A 20,989-nucleotide genomic window follows, 5' to 3' on the forward strand; every position below is an offset into this window, starting at 1 on the left:
GCGGCTCGAACTCTACTACAGTCCTAACTCCCACACATACATTTCCACGTCCACAAAGTTTCTTGCATCAGGCAGGGCCATGACTAGACCAGTGAGAGGAACCAATTAAGTTCCTGCCGAGCAACAGAGATGTATTGGCTGTGTAGATGTGTAAGGAGTTGACCCCACCTAGTTGGAGGTTATACATATGTGCTTGTGTCATCATGCTTTGTCTTTACAGTGGGTGAATAAACTTAGTTATGACACACAAATCGAACTGCCTGTAGCAAGGATATGCATATTCTTGATACCATTTGAAACACTGAAGTTTGTAGAAATGTGAAATTAATGTAGGAGAATAACACATCACATCTGGTAAAAGTTGATACAAACAAAAGAAACTGCGTTTAATTTTTTTTCCCCATCTTTGAAATGCAAGAGAAAGGCCATACTTTCAGATAGGTGTAATTTAGATGGCAGCAGTGTGTGCACAAATTTTCAGACTGATCCAGTTAAGAATTACATCACTGCACAATATTTCGTATCAAGTTTGCCAGGAGTTTGCCCAAATGTGCCGAATTGGTATACATTTTCAAGTACATAACTATAGAGAACATACAAAAATGCTATGATAATAAAAAAAATGTAAGTTCACACACTCCCAGGAATGTCATACATGATGGATCATTAGCCTATAAAATAACTTTCACACATCTAGATGGCCAGGCAGGGAGCCAGAGACAGCAGTGGGGTCAAATTGTAGACCCCAGTTCCTACATTTGAACAAAAAAATATATTTTAATCAAACAAAACTATGCTTAATTTTATCTCTGGGACCCACAGGATGACAAATCAGAGCAAGATTACTGAATGTAAGAACATTATTTACCTTCAGAGGTGAATGTATCAAACCAGTTGCCGTGATAAAAGTTTTGTTGTTGTGCACTCTCCTCAAACAATAGCATGGTATTTCACTGCAGTTAGATTAACAAGAATTTAAGCTTTCTGCCCATAAGACATGTCTATGTCCCGGAAAGTTGGCTGTTGCATACAACGTCATTCTAGTGACATTAGCAACAACCGTCCTGGTTTAGGGACACCGATCCCGTAGAGGTTAAACAAAATTACACATTTGTTTTACTCTATTGCATTGTTTACAACAGCTTAATAAACAGTAGCCTACATTCTACAGTACATCACACAGATAACATAGATCAGACATTGTAGCGAACAGATACAGTATGTATGATATGTGATTTATAACACAGTTGAGTGAATGAGAGTTCCAACATGACGTACTGCAAAGTGAATGTAATGAGTTTGGTCACACAGATGACATTGATCAAACATGGTCTTTCCCAATTGAAGCACATACTTGCGTAGCAATCAGAGATATCATACTTACTGTATGTGATTGATAACACTGTCAATTGAGTGAAGAGCTCCAACACGACGTGGGGTTGGTCGGTTCTCATTTAGAAAACCCTGACATTGGGTGTTTTGATCTGAGAACTAGCCTGTGGGTTGAGTTTAGCAACACCACTGGAACTTTGTACATTGCTCAAAAGAATAATCCTTGTTTGAGTCATTCCATTAAAAATGTTCGACACAAGGCAAGGACAAGCATGCAGTTGGCACTCCCTCATGGGCCAACTTCCTTTAAGACTCCTTTACTAGGCATACATCTGATAGTCAGACACCGTTGTATTTAATCAAAACTGCTGTCCCGACATTTACAGAGCAAGACATTCTTCTCTTGGTTCAATGTACCGTACATTAGTTTTCATGTTTAACTGTATGAAGCAGAAAGACAACTGAATGCTGTTTTCCCTTACTCCTGAAAGTCCCGAATAACAGTTTTAATTGAATAATGCCATCCAAACAACAACAAAAAAAACACACACCACACACACACACACAGCAAAAGCAGCAAGAAATAAAATTTAGGAATAGTTCCTCCTGATAAAATCAGCATTCAAAGAATTTATGATAAAAAAGCTTATCAATAATTAATGAAGAAAGCGTATGTTTAAAGAGCAGGTTTTTCCCTGATGAGTGCATTCATAAATACAGTTTGTGTGTGCTGTGTTGAGGCACCATCTCGCTGCTCTCTCCTTGTACACGGCTAGAAACACCGGGTACTCTTGCCTTTGCTCCGCCCCGCTGATGACAGACAACCGCTGGTCTTGGGACGTCGTGAAGACATTACTTATTTGGATGCTGCTCAAAGAAAACAAAAAGATGGAAACAACCATTTGTGTGGTAAGGATAGTCGAGGGCAATGGTATGTTCAGTGGATGTACTATGGATGTGTTTGGGACAAAATATTCCAGTGATTATCATCACTGAACAGGTCCCATTTGTCTGGATTTGACAGAGCTACCCTACTTCGCAATGGCCAGAAATCAGTGGTTCTTGGTGCTAGGCTAGCTGAGGTTAGAGACTTGTTTTCAGGGAGTATGCTATGAGCAGGCAGAGTGTAGTGTATTGTACAGTAGTGTGCAGGCAGAGTGTAGTGTATTGTATGGTAGTGTACATACCGCGACGTTCAGGGCTTGTTCCAGGTCCTCAATGATGTCCTGCTCGTCCTCCAGCCCCACAGACAGACGGATCAGCGTGTCACTGATCCCCAGGGCAGCCCTATCACTCTCTGGAACAGATGCATGGGTCATTATCGCCCTGAGAGGGAAAGAAAAGGGAAAATCGCTATATATGAAAAAATAATCAATTTCTATTGGCACTATGTTTAAACTGTTGGTTTCAAACACACACACACATATACATATATAAAATATTTCTTGCCCACTGCTGCCCCCTTGTGGCATTATTGTTCAAAAAGTGAGGCAATCAAAGTACTTTATATTTCGATATTACAGTACATTTTTTGGTTCAGCTGACACCATTTTGAATCTAAATATCATAGCAATATTACGATTGTTGATGATATGTAGGAATATTTACGGATGCTCTGCCAAACTTTCATAACCGCCAAGGCTCTCGGCAAGTGCGAACAACTGAAATAAAAAACAGCAAAAAAATGTTATTACTGTGTCCATCTGTGATTGAATTCACAACACATACTGTAGTAAAATACAATGATGCCTCATACTATAGAGCCGAACAGTTTCTTTTTACACTGTTCTTTCCAGCATAGTTCCAGCAACTACGGTGTATGCAGCGTAACCAGACCAGTCCAGTAGAGATCGCCTTCGCATTATATTGTGAATCAAACATGAGCGTTTCAATTCTGTAATCACCTTGAGGCTGCTGAGGAAGGTGGTGGCATTCTCCAGTTTTCCCTTTATGTAAAAAGTGATCATCCCTGGGCAGCCTGTGCACTGTCTCTTCATTAGCTCGTGCTGGGGGTGGGAGGGTAAGCCTACAGAGTGAAGGGGGAATAAGAGGAAAACCAGTCAGTCGACTGTTAAATCCCTTAACCACCGGGTGCGGTCGACTCAAGCGCAGAGAATAAGAGAGTAACTGGAGAGGCATGTGCTATGTGTTTAACTATATGTGCTTCTACTGGCCCAGGGAATTACCAAAGTGAATGCATTGTCCACATTTTTGTTACATCACCCATTTGCCCAGAAAGCATATTAAAGGAAAGGGGGATACCTAGTCAGTTGTACAACGGAATGCATTCAACTGAAATGTGTCTTCCACATTTAACCAAACTCCTCTGAATCAGTTAAAACATGCGTTTTATGCAATACACAGAAGTACTACAGTTTGACATCCACAGAGAACCCCCCCCACGTCACCTGGAAAGATGACTCTGTCCACCCTGGGGTCAGCCTCCAGGAACTTGGCCACCACCAGGGCATTCTTGAAGTGCTGCCTCATGCGCAGGTGCAGGGTCTTCAGGCCACGGTTACACAGGTAGCAGTCAAAGGGGGACGGTACGGCTCCCAGGGCTTGTCAGGGTACAGTAAGGAAGAACAATGCGTTACACAACACACCAATCAGCCCCTCAGACAAAGAATCAACCAGGGTAACACACAAAGCCTTCTGTATCAGTGGTTTATAATTGGTGGAAAGCCCTGGCATCACGAGCATGTGTGGGTATTTGATGGGCAAAAGTAAGTCACAAAAATGTAGCAACTGCTTCACAGTGAAGTTCAAGTGCCTCAATCATAGTAGGAAAAAAATGTGGCGGGTGTGTCAGCTTAGCATGCATAGCTTTTATCCAGTTGCCATTGATTCATCTCTCACCATTCTGTAGGAACTTCAGTCGGTCATACAGGTCCTCACTGTTCACAGACACCAGGCCCATTACAACATCACTGTGACCTGTCAATCAAATAAGAAAAAAAAATAAAACTCCCATGTAAACTGATTTTATTTGTGTGGAAATTCTCTTCGGTCAACATCAATGTACAGACAGAATGTACCTACCATTCATGTACTTAGTAGCTGAATACATGCAGATGTCTGCTCCGAGGTCCAAGGGGCGCTAAAGAGCAAGAGAAACACATTGGAGTATATTCTGGTTAATCAATGACACTATGAATTGATCTGTGAGGAGGAAATGACTGGATGTGTTAAACTCGAGAGCGTGAAATAAAGGAACACATCCATTTTAATTCAATTCACTAAGGTTTTCATTTCCAACGGTCCCTGGGCTGAACGTGGCAATGCAGAACCAACAATCTAGATACAAAACCAACAACGCATACAGGGCAGGATAGACTTGTTACATACCTGGAAGTAGGCTGACATAAAAGTGTTGTCCACAACCACCACGGTATCCTTGTTGTGTTGGTGGACCACAGCTGCACAGGCCTGGATATCCACCACCTTCATCATAGGGTTGGTGGGAGTCTCAATCCATACTAACTACATGAAGATAGAAAATAAAAGAGAATCCCTTCAGAATTCCATGAACAAATTAGTTTGAGTGGAAGGTAATACAGTATATATCAATCATATACAGTATCTAGCCTTGTAGCAGCAGGTGTCATTTGAGTTTCATAGTTTTGGCTCCTAATCAAAAACGTAAAAAAATCTAGGTATTAAACTATGGTCATGTATGGACAGGAGAGACAAGTCACAGCGAAGTTTCTCCTTGATGATGCCATGACTCATGGAAAAGCTCAGGGTGGAGCACTTAACATGAAGAACAAAAGCGAAACGGTAGTGCTGATGCTGGATGACACATCGATTCTCACACCAACAGCCTGGAAACCTGAAACCTGGGTTCTTTCAAACTTGAGATTTAGGTGAAAATAAATAAATGGAATAAGGTAACTAAGCAGACTTAGAATTCCACTTACCTTTGTGTTCGACTTAAGAGCGGCCTGGAGCAACTCGATTTTGGTAAAATCAGCAAAGGAGACATCCAAGCCAAATTCTGCAGCAATCTTCCGGAAGTAACGATTGGTGCCTGTAGAGAAAAAGGCAGCATGTATTACTGTTTCATGGTAATGGCTGTATGCATCAAACCATACTTACAAATCCAGTTGAAGTTGGAAGTTTACATACACCTTAGCCAAATATATTTAAACTCTGTTTTAAAACAATTCCTGACATTTAATCCTAGTAAAAAATCCCTGTCTTAGATCAGTTAGGATCACCACTTTATTTTAAGAATGTGAAATGTCAGAATAATATTAGCGAGAATGATTTATTTCAGCTATTATTTCTTTCATCACATTCCCAGTGGGTCAGAAGTTTACATACACTCAATCAGTATTTGGTAGCATTGCCTTTAAATTGTTTAACTTGGGTCAAACGTTTCAGGCAGCCTTCCACAAGCTTCCCACAATAAGTTGGGTGAATTTTGGCCCATTCCTCCTGACAGAGCTGGTGTAACTGAGTCAGGTTTGTAGGCCTCCTTGCTCACACACGCCTTTTCAGTTCTGCCCACAGATTTTCTATAGGATTGAGGTCTGGGCTTTGTGATGGCCACTCCAATACCTTGACTTTGTTGTCCTTAAGCCATTTTGCCACAACTTTGGAAGTATGCTTGGGGTCATTGTCCATTTGGAAGACCCATTTGCGACCAAGCTTTAACTTCCTGACTGATGTCTTGAGATGTTGCTTCAATATATCCACAGAATTGTCCTTTCCTCATGATGCCATCTATTTTTGTGAAGTGCACCAGTCTCTCCTGCAGCAAAGCACCCCCACAACATGATGCTGCCACCCCCGTGCTTCACGGTTGGGATGGTGTTCTTCGACTTGCAAGCCTCACCCTTTTTCCTCCAAACATAACAATGGTCATTATGGTCAAACATTTCTATTTTTGTTTCATCAGACCAGAGGACATTTCTCCAAAAAGTACAATCTTTGTCCCCATGTGCAGTTGCAAACCGTAGTCTGGCTTTTTTTAATGGCAGTTTTGGAGCAGTGGCTTCTTCCTTTCTGAGCGGCCTTTCAGGTTTTGTCGATATAGGACTCGTTTTACTGTGGATATAGATACTTTTGTACCTGTTTCCTCCAGTATTTTCACAAGGTTACTTACTGTTGTTCTGGGATTGATTTGCACTTTTCGCACCAAAGTACGTTCATCTCTAGGAGACAGAACATGTATCCTTCCTGAGCGGTATGACGGCTGTGTGGTCCCTGGTGTTTATACTTGCCTACTATTGTTTGTACAGATGAACGTGGTACCTTCAGGCATTTGGAAATTGCTCCCAAGGATGAACCAGACTTGTTGAGGTCTACAATTTTTTTTCTTTCTCTGAGGTCTTGGCTGATTTATTTTCATTTTCCCATGATGTCAAGCAACGAGGCACTGAGTTTGAAGGTAGGCCTTGAAATACATCCATATGTACACCTCCAATTGACTCAAATGATGTCAATTAGCCTATCAGAAGCTTCTAAAGCATGACATCATTTTCTGGAATTTTCCAAGCTGTTTAAAGGCACAGTCAACTTAGTGTATGTACATTTCTGACCCACTGGAATTGTGATACAGTGAATTATAAGTGAAATAATCTGTCTGTAAACAATTGTTGGAAAAATTACTTGTGTCATGCACAAAGTAGATGTCCTAACCGACTTGCCAAAACTATAGTTTGTTAACAAGAAATGTGTGGAGTGGTTGAAAAACAAGTTTTAATGACTCCAACCTAAATGTAAGTAAACTTCCGACTTCAACTGTATGTGTGTACTCTTTCACTGGCAACATTGTCTACCTTTTGGTAGTTCTCCAGAGAGTTTTACAGACACTGTGGGCCATGTCTTACCTCCATACACATCACTCATGCAGACAACGCCATCTCCAGCTTTAAGCATGTGAGTGATGGTCATAGTCGCAGCCAGCCCGGAAGCAAGAGCAAAACCTACAGAAAATTCAATTAAGAATACATTCTCGTCAAGTTGTAAACAGAGTCTAGTTAAATGTATAGCGATATTTTCTACCTGTAAGCTATAGGCCTACATTCTCTAACTTGTTATATTTTATTAGATACAAATTCATGGGGTAGTGGTGTCAGACATGAACACTTACAATACTTTGCTCCATCCAAAGCAGCAACAGCTTTTTCCAGACAGTTTCTTGTAGGGTTTCCACTCCGACTGTACTCAAAACCCTGATGAAGACACAACATTACACATTCAGAGAGCCCACATTTACCACATCTTTCATAAATAAACAGATGCTGATACTGCTGATCATCTGGCTATTAATTATTCCTTAAAATGTAATGCCAATCGCTAACACAAACACTTTCGGTATTCATCACAAAAAGGTAATTTCTCATCACTGTAAGACGTCGTGCAACCAACATTCTGACTCATGAATAAGTGCCAAATGAGCCAAGCTCGTTCTGGGCAGGGAAAGATGTTACAAAATACAGTAGTGTTACTACAGTATGTCATTAATATTTATTTAACCCTGAATAACCCTGAAAATTCGTTTAAACTGACCGGTTCAGTATACCGTCTAGACCAGTATGACACCCCATACTGAACGAACGCCTCTCGATATCAGACACCTTGGTTATTGCTGGCCTTGGCTACTGTTAAACTAGTCCTTTATAGGACGTGCGACGTGCGTTACTGCTAGACTTAAATTAGCTAGATACAGTACATAGGAAAAGCTCTTGCTCGATATACAATGATGATAGCTACTATCATTTCAGGTCATAATACACATTAAAAACATTTCAGATTAGTACCGCAGGTAGCTCCTACTACAGTTCCCCTACGGTCTTTACGTTAGCCTAATGGTATATATTAGATAACTTACAGCATGATCTCCAGGTCCATACTGCTTGAAGGTGGTGGACAGAGAAATAGGTGGTACCACCGCCATAGATTTCCATTGCTCCGGTTCCTGACCAACGTGGATCGCTTCTGTTGCGAAAGATTTGAACTGCACGCGGAACCCGGCAGGCAAGTCGTTCTGTTGGTGTTTTGAAGCCATGTTACAAATCAAGTCCGGTTCCCTGAGAGTAATTCACAGGATGTGTATGTTTCACCGTTGAATAATCTAAATAGAACTGAACTGTGAATAAGCGGCGACGTGTAATACCCATTTAATTTCTAGCCCAATCACCGCCTCTCTATAAGGAGAGGATACTACCGATTGGTGTTTCAAAAGGGGCGTCCCGTACCACGTCCCCCGTATTTGCACGTGGCTTATTTGATTTTGTTGCTGGCAGGAGTTTTTTAAAATTAATTTTTTATTTTTATTAACAAACATCAACAAACAAAAGAGGAATAGTCACATGCAAACAAGCATACAAACAAGCTATTTACATTGCCAGGAATCCTAAACAAACAAATCATATTCATTAATAATACAACAAGTTTTAATTGCCTTTTTGTTTTTCATTTTAGTTAAAGTGGTGCCATATTGTTTAAACTCATTTATAAAGTGAAAAAGTTAGGTTTTGAATTAGACCATTTGCATTTGTGAATATGAAATTTACCTAGTATTATTAGCAGTTGAATTAAATATACATCTGTATCTATGTCAGAATTTCTGAAATAAATCATTACATCAACACCATTAAATAGTACAACCAGTCCTATTTTTTTGTAACAAAATTCTGTATGTCAATCCAAAACATTCTACTATAAATACAGGCAAAAAACAAATGCAAAATGGTCTCCTTGTCCATTCCACAGAAATCACACTTATATTCAATATTCAGCTTGAATCTTTCCAAAACATGTTTCACAGGATAAATTCTATGTAACATTTTAAATGAAACTTCCTTTACTTTGTTACTGATACAATATTTGTCAGCAATTTTCCATGCTTTCCCCCATTGTATTTCACCATAGATATTTGACCAAAATAATCTTGCTGAGGGAATTGTAGTATCACAAACAATATTCCTAATCTGTTTATTACTACATTTATCTTTGATGTTAATATTGCCAATGAATATATTTTCATGTAAATCTATGTTACTTACATCAACCACAGAGGAATTTAAAAGAGATACAACCCCCCTTGGAATCGCATCAAAAACAATTGCATATTATTTTGGGGTTACTGGAATTTTTTACTTTTCAAGAAATTCCCCATATGAGAGTAGATATCCATCTTTATTCAGTAACTGACCAACCAAAATAATTTAATTTTCAAACCAGTTACGAAAAAAAGAGACTTATTTTTAAATCGTATATCTTTGTTGTTCCATAAAAAGTATCTGTGAGGGGAAAAATTTTTTGTTTATACGCTAACATCCAAGCTAAAATTGCCTGCTTATGGAATTTGGCCAAATTTACTGGGATTTTATCAATATCAAAATTACATCGAAGCAAAAATTCTAAACCACCAACAGAGTCAAATAAATACATGGGGAAGACATTCCAAATACTGTTCTGGTTCTTAACATACTTCAGAATCAAATTTATTTTAAAAGTATTATTTAGAGTATTGAAATCTAAAACCTCAAGACCTCCTTGTTCTTGGGTATTAGTGAGAATGTCTTTTCGTAGATAGTGAGGCTTGTTCCTCCAAATAAAATTATAAAGAATCTTATCTAAGTCCTTTACAATTTTAGGGGGTAAATCAAGTGATAACGAGACAAACCGATCTGGATAACCCTTCAGCTTTGGATAATAAAACCTGACCGTATAACGAAATATCTCTCATCAACCAGAGGTTCAGTTTCTTCTTTGTTTTCTCAATAATGGGGTTCAAGTTCAATTCACTCCTTTGTTTTTTCATCCTTGCATATAACAATTCCAAGATAAGTAACCTTATGTTTAATTGGGATACATTTACATTTTAGTCATTTAGCAGACGCTCTTATCCAGAGCGACTTACAGGATACCATATACTTCCTGTAAAACACAATCCTTGAGTGGAAATAAGACTGACTTATTGATATTAATTTTCAAACCCGAAACGAAGGAAAAGTCTTCAATACAGGAAACTGCTTTAGAAACCCCATTCCTGTCTCTTAAAAATATGGTGGTATCATCAGCCAGTTGACATAGTTTAGATTCCTTGCCAAGTGCTGAAACACCTTGAAAATTACCTTTCTTGATATGAAGAGCCATAATTTGAGTAACCAATAAATATAAAAATGGACTAATTGGGCAGCCCTGCCGAATGCCACGGCCAATATCAAATCTTTGGGATGTCCCGTGAGCTAATTTTACAGAGCTAGTACAACCACTATATAAAGTTTGGACTGCTTTAAAAAAATAAATAAATCACCAAACCCCAAAAAACGTATTGCTTTGAACATAAACTCATGTTCTACAGTGTCAAAAGCATTATAAAAATCTCAAACATAAGAAAACTATCATCAAGGATGAGGTCATTATAGTCAATCATATCTAAGATCAACCTGATGTTATTACTAATGTGTCGACCATGCATGAAACCAGATTGTTCTTCATCAATTATATGATGCAAGCCTTGTTTCAAACTCTTAGCAAATAATTTCCCATCATTATTCAACAGGCTAATGGGTCTCCAGTTGTCTATATAAAAGAGTATCCTTATTTGGTTTGGGAATCAAAGTAATTACACCTTGCTTTAAGGAAGCTGGTAACTCCCCTTTTTCTATTGATTCTTGAAACATAGCAAGAATGAAAGGAATCAATTTATCATTGAATGCTTTATAAAACTCGCTTATTAAACCATCATTTCCAGGGGACCTATTGTCCTTAAGGCTTTTAATACAGTCTTATCTCAATTTCAGATAACTCATCATCACACAAATCATGATCTATCTTCTTAGCAATGTTTGCTACATTGTCTAAGAAAAGATCCATATTGGAAGCTGGCTGGGCTGATGTATACAGATTCAGATAAAACTGGGCAACATGCTGAGAATTCTTTTAGATTTTCATTGGGAGTATTATTAATAATTAATTTACATATGGAAGTCTTTTCGCCTGCCTTTTTTTCTAAATTAAAGAAATATTTTGTATTTTTCTCTCCCTCTTCCATTCATTTTCGTCTTGATCTTAAAAACGCTCCCCAGGCCTTTTCCTTGTAGATACAGTCTTACTGCATTTGCAATGATGATAGCTCCAGTAATTCCTGATTAGTTAGTTCAGATTTTTTTGTATAATCCATTATTCCCTTTATGATGTCATATTCTTTCTCTCTCTTGGCACGAGCAATTTCTTTCCCCATTGAAATAGCCAAAAGCCTTATATCAAATTTCATTAGCTCCCAGTAACTTCCAAACGTATTCATAACACAGGCACAATTCCAGTATTTATCAATAATTCCTGCTACTTCCTTCTTAAATACTTCATTCTCTAGTAAAGTCTTGTTCATTTTCCAGTAACCTTTAACTTTTTTTGTTGACAAACCATGCATATTTATCTTTATTGAGAACCCTTTGTGGTCTGTTAATATCGATGGTTCAATCGAGACTGTATCAACCTTGTCAGCCATATCTTCAGATATCAGCCAGAAATCAATATGGGATTGTATTGATAAATCTTTGGTACTCCATGTGAATATAATCCTATCTGGGTTCTTATGTTTCCAAATATCTAGAACACCTAACCTTAGACATATATTCCTTATCTCACAAACAGAATTGCTATCCTTAGGAGGCCATCTATCTAGATTATCATGTAATACTACATTAAAATCTCCACCCCATATTACTTTGGCCAATGGAAATTTAGACATAATTTTACTTATTTTCCTCTCAATATCTCTAAATAAAATACAGTTACTTGACTTGTTATTGAAACCATAATTATTTACAACAATTAATTGAACGTGGTTGACATCTACCAATAGTATAATCCATCTCCCTGTATTATCTGCTTCATGACTCAATATATGACCCTTAAAGTTCCCTTTTAAAATAGCAACACCTGCTGACCGATTAGTACCAAATGAAAACCAAATATCATTCCCCCATTGACACTTCCAAAACGCAGTATCTGTGGAACAGGCATGAGTTTCTTGAATGAAATAAAAGTCGGCACTCTTACCCTTACAATACAAAAATAAAGATTTCCTTTTCAAAATATTACTGATTCCCCTGGCATTAATAGAAAAAACTGAAATGGACATTTACTATCACAGTAACTATATGAAGAATATTAAACTTGTATACGTTCACATGAATCAGGTTCTCAAAAAAGAAAAGTTCTTACCAGTTGCAAATAAAAACAGCCCTTTGCACCACTCAAGTGGTTGACCTAAATTATATTTATATATATTTTTATACAATTGCAAATTACATTGCACCATAGATTGATAAAAACGAATAGCCATCAAGCTAACAGTAAGAATTCAGTAAGAATTTCCCTGCCATAGAAAAAAGTTTGGCTCACACATACAATGCTCATTCCTCAAGAAATATAAAGTTTTATCAGATGCAAATAAAACTCAGTCCTGCACAACTCACTTGATAAGTCCAGCAGTCAACAAGCTAGGCGTCAGCGTGAATTTCCCTTCCATTAACAAAAGCCTTAGCTCTCGCAAAGTATGCACTTTTCCCTTCCTTCCTTGCTCTCTCAATCATCGGCCACAGACGATTCCGAGCTTCTTTGTCAAATGCTTTCAGATCCTCCTTGAACCTCAGGTTTATTCTTTAAATAGTCATTTTTCTCTGCACTTTTCCACGTCATATCCCTCGCTGTCCTGGAAATGAATCTCATGATCACTGGTCGTGGAGGCTGGTTGTTTTCCACATCTCTCAGCCTACCCAGGAGGTGCACTACATCCAGAGAACCTGCAACAACATTTCGCTCCTCCTCCGGGACTAATGCCCTGCAAATGTTCTTCACTCTTGCTTTGATGTTCTCGTCAGATTTTTCTGCTAATCCATAAATTCGAAGATTCCATCTCCGACTATACCGGTCATTCTCGTTTACCTTTGACTCTATTTCAGTGAGTTTCTTCTCCTGCTTTGCAACCTGAATTTTCAATGTTGCGTTCTGCTGCTTCAGAGTTTTTACTTCCTCAGCATTGAAATCAATCGATTTCCTTAGGTTAACAATACTGATAGTGTTATTTTTCACCAAATGCATGATGTCATCTGCGCTCTCTTTGATTTTAGCCGTGAGGATGCTGACGATGTTGTCCTGTAGCTGGCTCATTGATGGTTCACTTCTCAGCTTCTTTGGAAGTTGATCCTTGGTTGGGGTATTCGGGTATGAATCGCATTCACCCCCCTTTTTACACTGCAAGCATATGAGTGAGTTTCAACAATGCCTCTTTTTCTCCTTGGAAGTTTCAACATCCATTATCTCAGCAAGTTTGGTCATGTCCTGATTCCATGCTACTAGCTATGAAGACGTTAGCAGGCTAACTTAACTACACACGCTGAAACTTTTCGATAGCTAGCTTGTTCGTTGGAAATCGTCAAAAATATATTTCAATGGTTTGATTAATTACAAAATTATTCATAATAGCTACATTGTATGGTTAGATATAATTTTTTGTGAGAAAAAAATAATAATTTGCAACTGCAGTATAAAAGTCTAAACTTTGTGAGAAAACCCTAAAATTTTTCCTCAGCTAGAAATGTCACACCCTCTCATGTCGCCATCTTGAGCGCCCCCACTGGCAGGATTTTCTCTCGCCACCGCAATAATAGTATGACGCAATGCATAGTTTGAGCCAATAGGAGGAAGAGTAGACTGCATTATACAAATATCTTATACACATGTACGTTACGTACAAATATATATATATATATATATATATATATATAGTTTTATATATATATATATATATATATATATATATATATATATATATATATATAGTTTTATATATATATATATATGTACATTACGTTCAATTTATGTAGTTTGTTCGTAGTTTGAACATAGTCTAAAATGTATATCACCAATTTGTTGAAGACAATTGTGTGTATTTTTTCCACATACATATTTTCAGCTGAATGTAAAACACGAGAAACAGAAACAGGAGAGTTATAACACATTTGTATGTTTTTTGTCTTAGTACATAAAAAGCAAAATGTTGCAAAAACAACTAACAACAATGACATTGACGCTAACAACAGTCCCCTTGACGCTTTGAGGGAGAGTCAAGATGTTGCTGTGATAAAAATAAATGTTTTTTTCTCTCACACAACTATTTCCACTCCTGTGACCCAGGGGGAGACAGTGTGCTATGTTGTTCAGTCCCCGTCTTAGTCAAGACAGTTTGACTATAAAAAGTCAAATTTCGAAATGTGTAGATCCACAGTCCTAGTATCTGTGCCATTATAGCGTCTGTGACAGCATGGACAGCGCTATTGAGGCAATTTCCATTTTGAAGTAGTCCTTAATGTTTGTCACAGTTATTTTGTTGTTGAATGGTAAAGAAGGCAATCTGTCCAGGTAAGCATAGACAGGTTCCAATTGATATTGATGGAGAATGAAACAAAAGGCAAAAAAAAAAATGGTTAAAAGGATTAAAATAGCTAATGAACCATTTACATTTTTACATTTTAGTCATTTAGCAGACACTCTTATCCAGAGCGACTTACAGTAGTGAATGCATACATTTCATGCATTATTTTCTCCTTTTTTTATTTTCGTAAATCCACAAAAGAAAGCCAATATTAGCAGTATTTAGATGGTTGAAATCTGTATCTCTAGGTGTCTTCCAAGCAGGTGTCTATCACCTTTTCTAATTAGCCCATTCATAGATGCTAACTACCTTTAGCTCTATTGATGACGGTATCTTCTGACCAGGGCATAGCCAGAATAGATTCTGAACCTACACTTGCTTACAGCTACACTGGGATAGGATATGCTGCCACATATGTTTGAGCACGCTAGATGGCTAATTAGCACACACCCCTGACTTCCATTTGTCTTCTGTAAACAAGTACTGTAACATGGAGATATGGCCGTGTGGGAACACTAACCCTATAAAGGCATGTAGTAATTTAACCTTTTAATTTGTTATTCTTATTTTCTTGCTGATAAGAAAAATATGTTCCTTAGGTTTCCAAAACTGTACTGCAAGGCATGTTAATGTTCAGACCAAACTACTACACAAGAAGATTGAATAACTGCTAGTTATTTAGCAGTTATTCAATCTTGTCAGTGTAACAGTTGGGATAATGGGACAATTCTGAGTACAACGCCCGATTGAGGTACATTTTCTGAGCCATATCTCCTGCAGGTGCTGTGGTTTCTTAATCTAAACAGGAAGTCTGTCCGACCCCAGTGCAGCTGTAAACAAGTGTAGGGTCGTAATCTATTCTGGCTAGCCGGGGGAGTTTTGTTAAGAGTTTGTTTGATTCAGAGGGTGAATGGGCAAAAAAAAAAAAAAAAAAAAAAAAAAGTAAAATGTTAAATATTAAAGTGAGTTTTAATGGTATATGGTAGTAGGTGCCAGGTGCACAGCAATGCTGTTGGGTTTTTCATTCTCAACAGTTTCCCGTATGTATAAAGAACGGTCCACCACCCAATGGACATTCAGACAATTTAACACAACTGTGGGAAGCATTGAAGTCAACATGGGCCCACATCCCTGTGGAATGCTTTTGATACCTTTCGACACCTTGCTTTCGACACCTTAATGTTTTGTACACTCAGTGTATTTTATATCTGCATCAGAATGGAAAGTTGATTGACTGACCATGACAGTTAAGCAAATCTATAAACTCTTGATTTGTGCTATGATGACATAGTGAGATATGAGAATGGACTCAATCCAAGTGTTGTAACTATTTACTTTATGAAGAATTTTATGAAGAATTTGACTTATAGTACAACTTGAGAACTTATTGTAGCCTAAATGTGCATACTAGTACAGTTAACCCAGTGTTCCTTGTGCACCGAACACTTGGATGTAGATTATGGCAGCCCCCCCCCCCCCCCACACCTCTATGATTTAGAGGGGTTGGGTTAAATGCAGAAGACACATTTCAGTTGAATGCATTCAGTTGTAACACTGACTAGGTATCCCCCTTTCATTTTCCATTTAATGAGTAATTGTAACATCATTGATTGTAGGCGTGTACATTAGTAGCCAATCCATTTAAAGAGAAGTGACATTGTAGCTATTGGGTTGTAATATCCCCTTATGTAACACCAGAGAATGTAACAACCAATAATGTATATTAACCCAACACCCCCTGGTAATGTAGCTGAGGAACAGGCGGAGTTGAGTTTTGAGAACTAGTCGCGCGATTTGCTTGCAACAACATTGAGTCACAATCAGTCGATACTTGTAAAAATGAATCTGTTTTCATAGTATATCAAGGCCGCTACGTCTCCATTTGAGCATCACAAAGTAGGAACAAGTCGGTGGTTGTATTCGATAAAAGTTTTTATTAAAAGTATGAATTCAGCACCCTATGGAAGGACCGTGATGGTACAGGACAAATGTATGTACACATTTTTTTTAGAAAAGCATTTTTTTCTACAAGTATTGACTAATGGTGACTCAATGTTGTTGCTAGCAAATCACGTGACCAGTTATCGAAACTCAACTCCGCCCGAGATAGGCCTCGAGAGAGAACGGTGTGGAGCGTTCCTCAACCACGTATACTGTAACCTTTGCTAACTCTCGCGATACTACTGGCGGAAGATGGCAGATGAATCTTCCGTACTAGTCAAATGATGCACTCTGTAGGAGCTGCTAATGTAGGGACAGTTTCGGTTATGAGGAAAGGGGACATAGTTGTAGTTACTTAGTTATTGCGGAGTATTTGCTACCCTTTTTAATTTGCATTATGTCCTTGTATTCGTCGAATAATATAGGATTTTCATGTTGTGCAATTTACAGATTTTGGGTGATCTAGACTACCACTGGCATTTTTGCCAGCGAAATACATATATTTGCCCAGAGGGTCATCGTCAACGGCACCCTCTCCTCCGCTGTCAATTGTTTAGAAAATGACCGGAGAAAAGATCCGCTCCCTCCGCAAGGATCATAAACCGAGCAAAGAAGAGGATTTACTGGAACCGGACGAAGAGGCTGCAACTGGGACATTTACTTCAACTAAGACTAATAAGGGCAAAGCAAGTAAAATCTTTAGCAATCACAAGTTGGTTAAATCTCCATCGACACAGCAGCAACATCAGAATCAGCAATCGCAGATAAATGCAAACACTAACACATTGTCAACCGCCGACGTTATCGAGGATAACAACAAAAACCCTGTAATCAGAACCGGCGAAGGCTTTCCAGTCCATGAATGTGTATTCAAAGGGGATGTCCGACGCTTATCCTCGCTCATTCGAACTCAGAATATTGCTCAGAAAGATCTCCATGGTAAGAATCGTATGGCTCCCTATCTCTATGTTCCAAACTAGCCTATTTGACCCAGGCGATACCGGTACCGTCGGCATTTATCGTTTCATCTTCTTTTCAGTTGACTAAATTATCAACTTAAATAAGCTTTGTAGACGAGCTTGTGAGTCTTCCAAGCTTGGTTTTCATCATTTATTTTTGGGGTGGTTGACATTGCTCTACCATTTCCCTCAGGCCAACACCTTGGGATGCCCATTTTCCAAATGCCCAACGCTGCAGGGCAAGGCCTACCCAGCTCAGCTCGTAGTTGTTCTTATTGGAAGTTGTTCTTAAGGAATGGATAGGTGAGGACAACAACAACCTATACAATGATCGAAAAAAAGCATCCATTAATGAGATTGGCCATACTTCAGGGAAGCTGTCAATCTCAAACCGGTTCAAATGCTAACAGAAATCTAACCCAGGCACACCTAATGCAAATCAAACGGCAATATCTGCATTTGACTGATATCACATGCTAGCTAGGCTAAATGAGTGTAGTGTTTTTATTTAGGCTATGGAATATATGGGCATTTCTCTAGTTGTGCTGTTATTCCATTTGGCCTATTGTGGTAGTGTCTGTATGGTGAGTCTGTTGATTATATTTTGGACCATATCCATTTGAGCATGACCAGGAACTTGATCAGTCTCCACTGTTTACTTACAGCACATTTTAGATGATGCAGGCTGCAATAGGGCTGGTTCTACATCTCCTTGTGCATGGCAAGGCTATCCCAGTTCAAGTGGACTGGTCCATGTTGACAGTGGCGGTTCTAGACCATTTCAACTGGGGGGGCCAAGCTGGGGCGAGTTGTACTATTAGAGGGGCCAGTTACATTAGACGTTATTGTTGTCATATCGTTTTGCATGTGGTACGATACTGTTGTGTTCCGCCTACAGCCGTCCCTCTAGAAAATGTGTGGGTTAAATTAGTGTTCCGCGTTGCCACTGTCTAACAACGGATGTAAAAAAAGAACGATAGCAAAAATTAGTTATGTAAAAATTATTTCATACTCCACATTTAGGGGGGCCACAAGGGGGTCCAAAATTGTTGTCACAGGGGCACTGCCCCCCCCCCCCACCCCCACCCCCAGAACCGCTAGTGCATGTTGAACTCCCATACTGCATTGTTTCACATTGTTTATTAAAGGTGTATAACATTATTATTGCAGTATCTCTAAACCAACCTAAAGTTATGCAGCGTCTGAAAATAAGCAGGCTGAGACTGAGGTATTTGCCAGTCTTGGACACTCCCCTTTCTCAGCTGAGAACCTCAGCTGGGCCTAGGCCCTCTATGAAGTTTGTCACATCAGGGCTTCTACTGGCCTGTTATACTCTAGATGCCTGCCATGTGGCCACCCTGTCTACTGGGAGAAGCTATGGGGATCGATTTTTAGCTTTCTCAGTAGGATTCTACTTGTGCATATTCAGATCTTTGCTCATGCTGTCAGTGTTTGTGGCTTTTCTTCATTAGTTTACTACAGAAGGGTACTTTTTGTCAGTCTACATGTTCTTTTCTTGGGTGTAGGCTATATGGGGCCCTTTAAGTGTACACTATTGTTATAATATTATAAGGTTAACTGCCTTTTTTAAACAGGTGCAATTTGTGCCTGTCTACACTATATTCTCTGAGACTGACCACACACACACACACACACACACACACACACACACACACACACACACACTATCCTTCTTCTATACGATTAAGGTTGCGTTTAAACAGGCAGCCCAATTCTGATCTTTAATCTAATTGATTGATCAAGAGACTAATTAGTGAAAAAAATATCTGAATTTGTCTGGCTGTGTAAATGCAGCCTTAGTGGATTACAGCTTTACCAAATACAGCAGTTTTTCCAAGGTTCAATTACATATTGGTTAGGCTATGTAAATAATGGCCATGGGAATTGGTAGGATGTTTTGAGTGTCTGTTTGCAGGCCTGTCTGTAACGCAGTCTAAACTAGTGGAGAATGGCTCATAATAATGGCCGGAACAGAGCAAATGGAATGGCATCAAACACCTGGAAACCATGTTTAATCTATTTGTTACTATTCCACTGATTCTGCTCTAGTCATCACCACAAGGCTGTTCTCCCCAATTAAGGTGCCACCAACCTCCTGTGGTCTAAACTGTATTTTCTTTGTCCTCTTCAGGAAACACACCCCTTCACCTCGCTGTCATGATGGGTCACAAAGGTGAGTAGTGCACAGATTTCATTAGGGTGTGTGTGTATGGTAAGTGTCTGTTGTCTGGCATGAAGGCCTAGGTTTCTGATGTGTGTGTTTTTCTGGTCCTGAGTCCCTTTGAGGAGGGTAAAGTGCTATAGACTTTTGCCACCGATTGCAGATCTCATTGTCAAACCCCAAAAGGCAGGATGCTCATGCATTTCTTAACAGGAGCTCATGGATTTATAACTGACCAAAATAGGTTTGCACTCGCAACCCCTTTTTTAATGGACTTTCCTTCAGACTAAAACTTCTAAAGTGGACTCTGTGCTAGAACGAACTGTCTCGACAATAGTGAAGATTGCATAGTTTCTATTGACTCTAAGGCTGCACAAACGAGGCTATGCATTGCTCCTTTTCTGTGATTGAGATGGATACATGTTGGACAGTTGGCCCACACATACCCTGACAGATGGAACTTGGCAGTGAGGGTGATTAGCAGTACGAATGACTAGAGATTTTTCTTTCCTAAATGTAATCTGCTATGACTGCTATGAATCCTTGCAGATCATTAATGTTAGTGATCATCTCTCTGGATCAAGAAAGATAAAGGGATTTTGTTCGAAGTTAGATTGTTCAAAGCTAGCTAATCTCATCCCAGAATTATCCAGGCAGACACCATATCCTAGCTCATCAGTTTTTGGATGTTGCATATTACTGAAGTTGCATAGTTTTGTTTATGTATTTTCACAGTGGGATAATGTATAGCCTATGTGGGTAGTTTGAGCACAAAGTAGAGCGATCATGACTGCTATTAAGGTTTTGTAGAATCCTTCAGTACATTGGTCTTTCTGTGCTCTGTTAAATTGTATTGGCTTTACTAGAAACATGCTTCTGCGTAAAATATTCATGCAATGCCCCTTTGTGACTAGATGCCTGCATTTCATTTCACTAGGAGACTACAGTACATGCTATTAAAAGATTTATGATTTTTTTTTAGGGGGCTTTCAGTGAACTATCCAGGCGTATGTTCCATGTGTGCCGTTCACTGCTTGTTTGTCAGATGTGAACACAACTGGATTGAAAGTACATGGAAATCTCATTCCCACTACATATAGGTACCGTTTATCACTATTTTGCTTGCTACCCAACTGAGAGTGTAGTGGTTGAATTGATTGTAGTAATGCGTTA

The 20,989-nt window shown here is 38.9% G+C and overlaps 2 protein-coding genes across 4 annotated transcripts in view; one reads left to right on the top strand and one right to left on the bottom strand.

Annotated features, from left to right (window-relative positions):
• Positions 1-355: 355 nt before the first annotated feature.
• On the bottom strand, positions 356-13,061 carry LOC106573862 (cystathionine gamma-lyase). 2 transcript variants are annotated; one of them, XM_014149274.3, is made up of 13 exons: positions 12,777-13,061; positions 8,174-8,329; positions 7,433-7,514; positions 7,170-7,265; positions 5,253-5,362; positions 4,681-4,815; positions 4,375-4,432; positions 4,192-4,269; positions 3,741-3,893; positions 3,237-3,358; positions 2,941-2,993; positions 2,520-2,658; positions 356-2,199 (listed from the first exon to the last, which is right to left on the bottom strand). In XM_014149274.3, the coding sequence occupies exons 2-13, from the start codon at positions 8,237-8,239 to the stop codon at positions 2,185-2,187; spliced, it is 1,107 nt and encodes a 368-aa protein (XP_014004749.1). In that variant the 5' UTR covers positions 8,240-8,329; positions 12,777-13,061; the 3' UTR covers positions 356-2,184. The 2 variants fall into 2 exon arrangements, with proteins under 2 accessions (XP_014004749.1, XP_014004748.1); XM_014149273.3 differs by lacking the exon at positions 12,777-13,061 and having other exon boundaries at positions 8,174-8,473.
• Positions 13,062-13,222: 161 nt separating this feature from the next.
• The window catches only part of LOC106573859 (ankyrin repeat domain-containing protein 13C), a 59,615-nt gene continuing 51,848 nt past the window's right edge, over positions 13,223-20,989 (top strand). The window contains exons 1-3 of one of the 2 annotated variants that reach the window (XM_045697263.2): positions 13,223-13,261; positions 13,431-13,524; positions 19,787-19,828. In XM_045697263.2, the coding sequence (XP_045553219.1) occupies positions 13,473-13,524; positions 19,787-19,828 (94 nt within the window). In that variant the 5' untranslated portion in view covers positions 13,223-13,261; positions 13,431-13,472. Of the gene's footprint in view, positions 13,262-13,430; positions 13,525-16,853; positions 17,615-19,786; positions 19,829-20,989 lie in introns of those variants that run through there. The other variant, XM_014149268.3, reaches the window with a different exon arrangement.

Source organism: Salmo salar, chromosome 16, assembly GCF_965601325.2.
Source record: "Salmo salar chromosome 16, fSalSal1, whole genome shotgun sequence".
In the NCBI taxonomy this organism is placed as follows: Eukaryota; Metazoa; Chordata; class Actinopteri; order Salmoniformes; family Salmonidae; genus Salmo; species Salmo salar.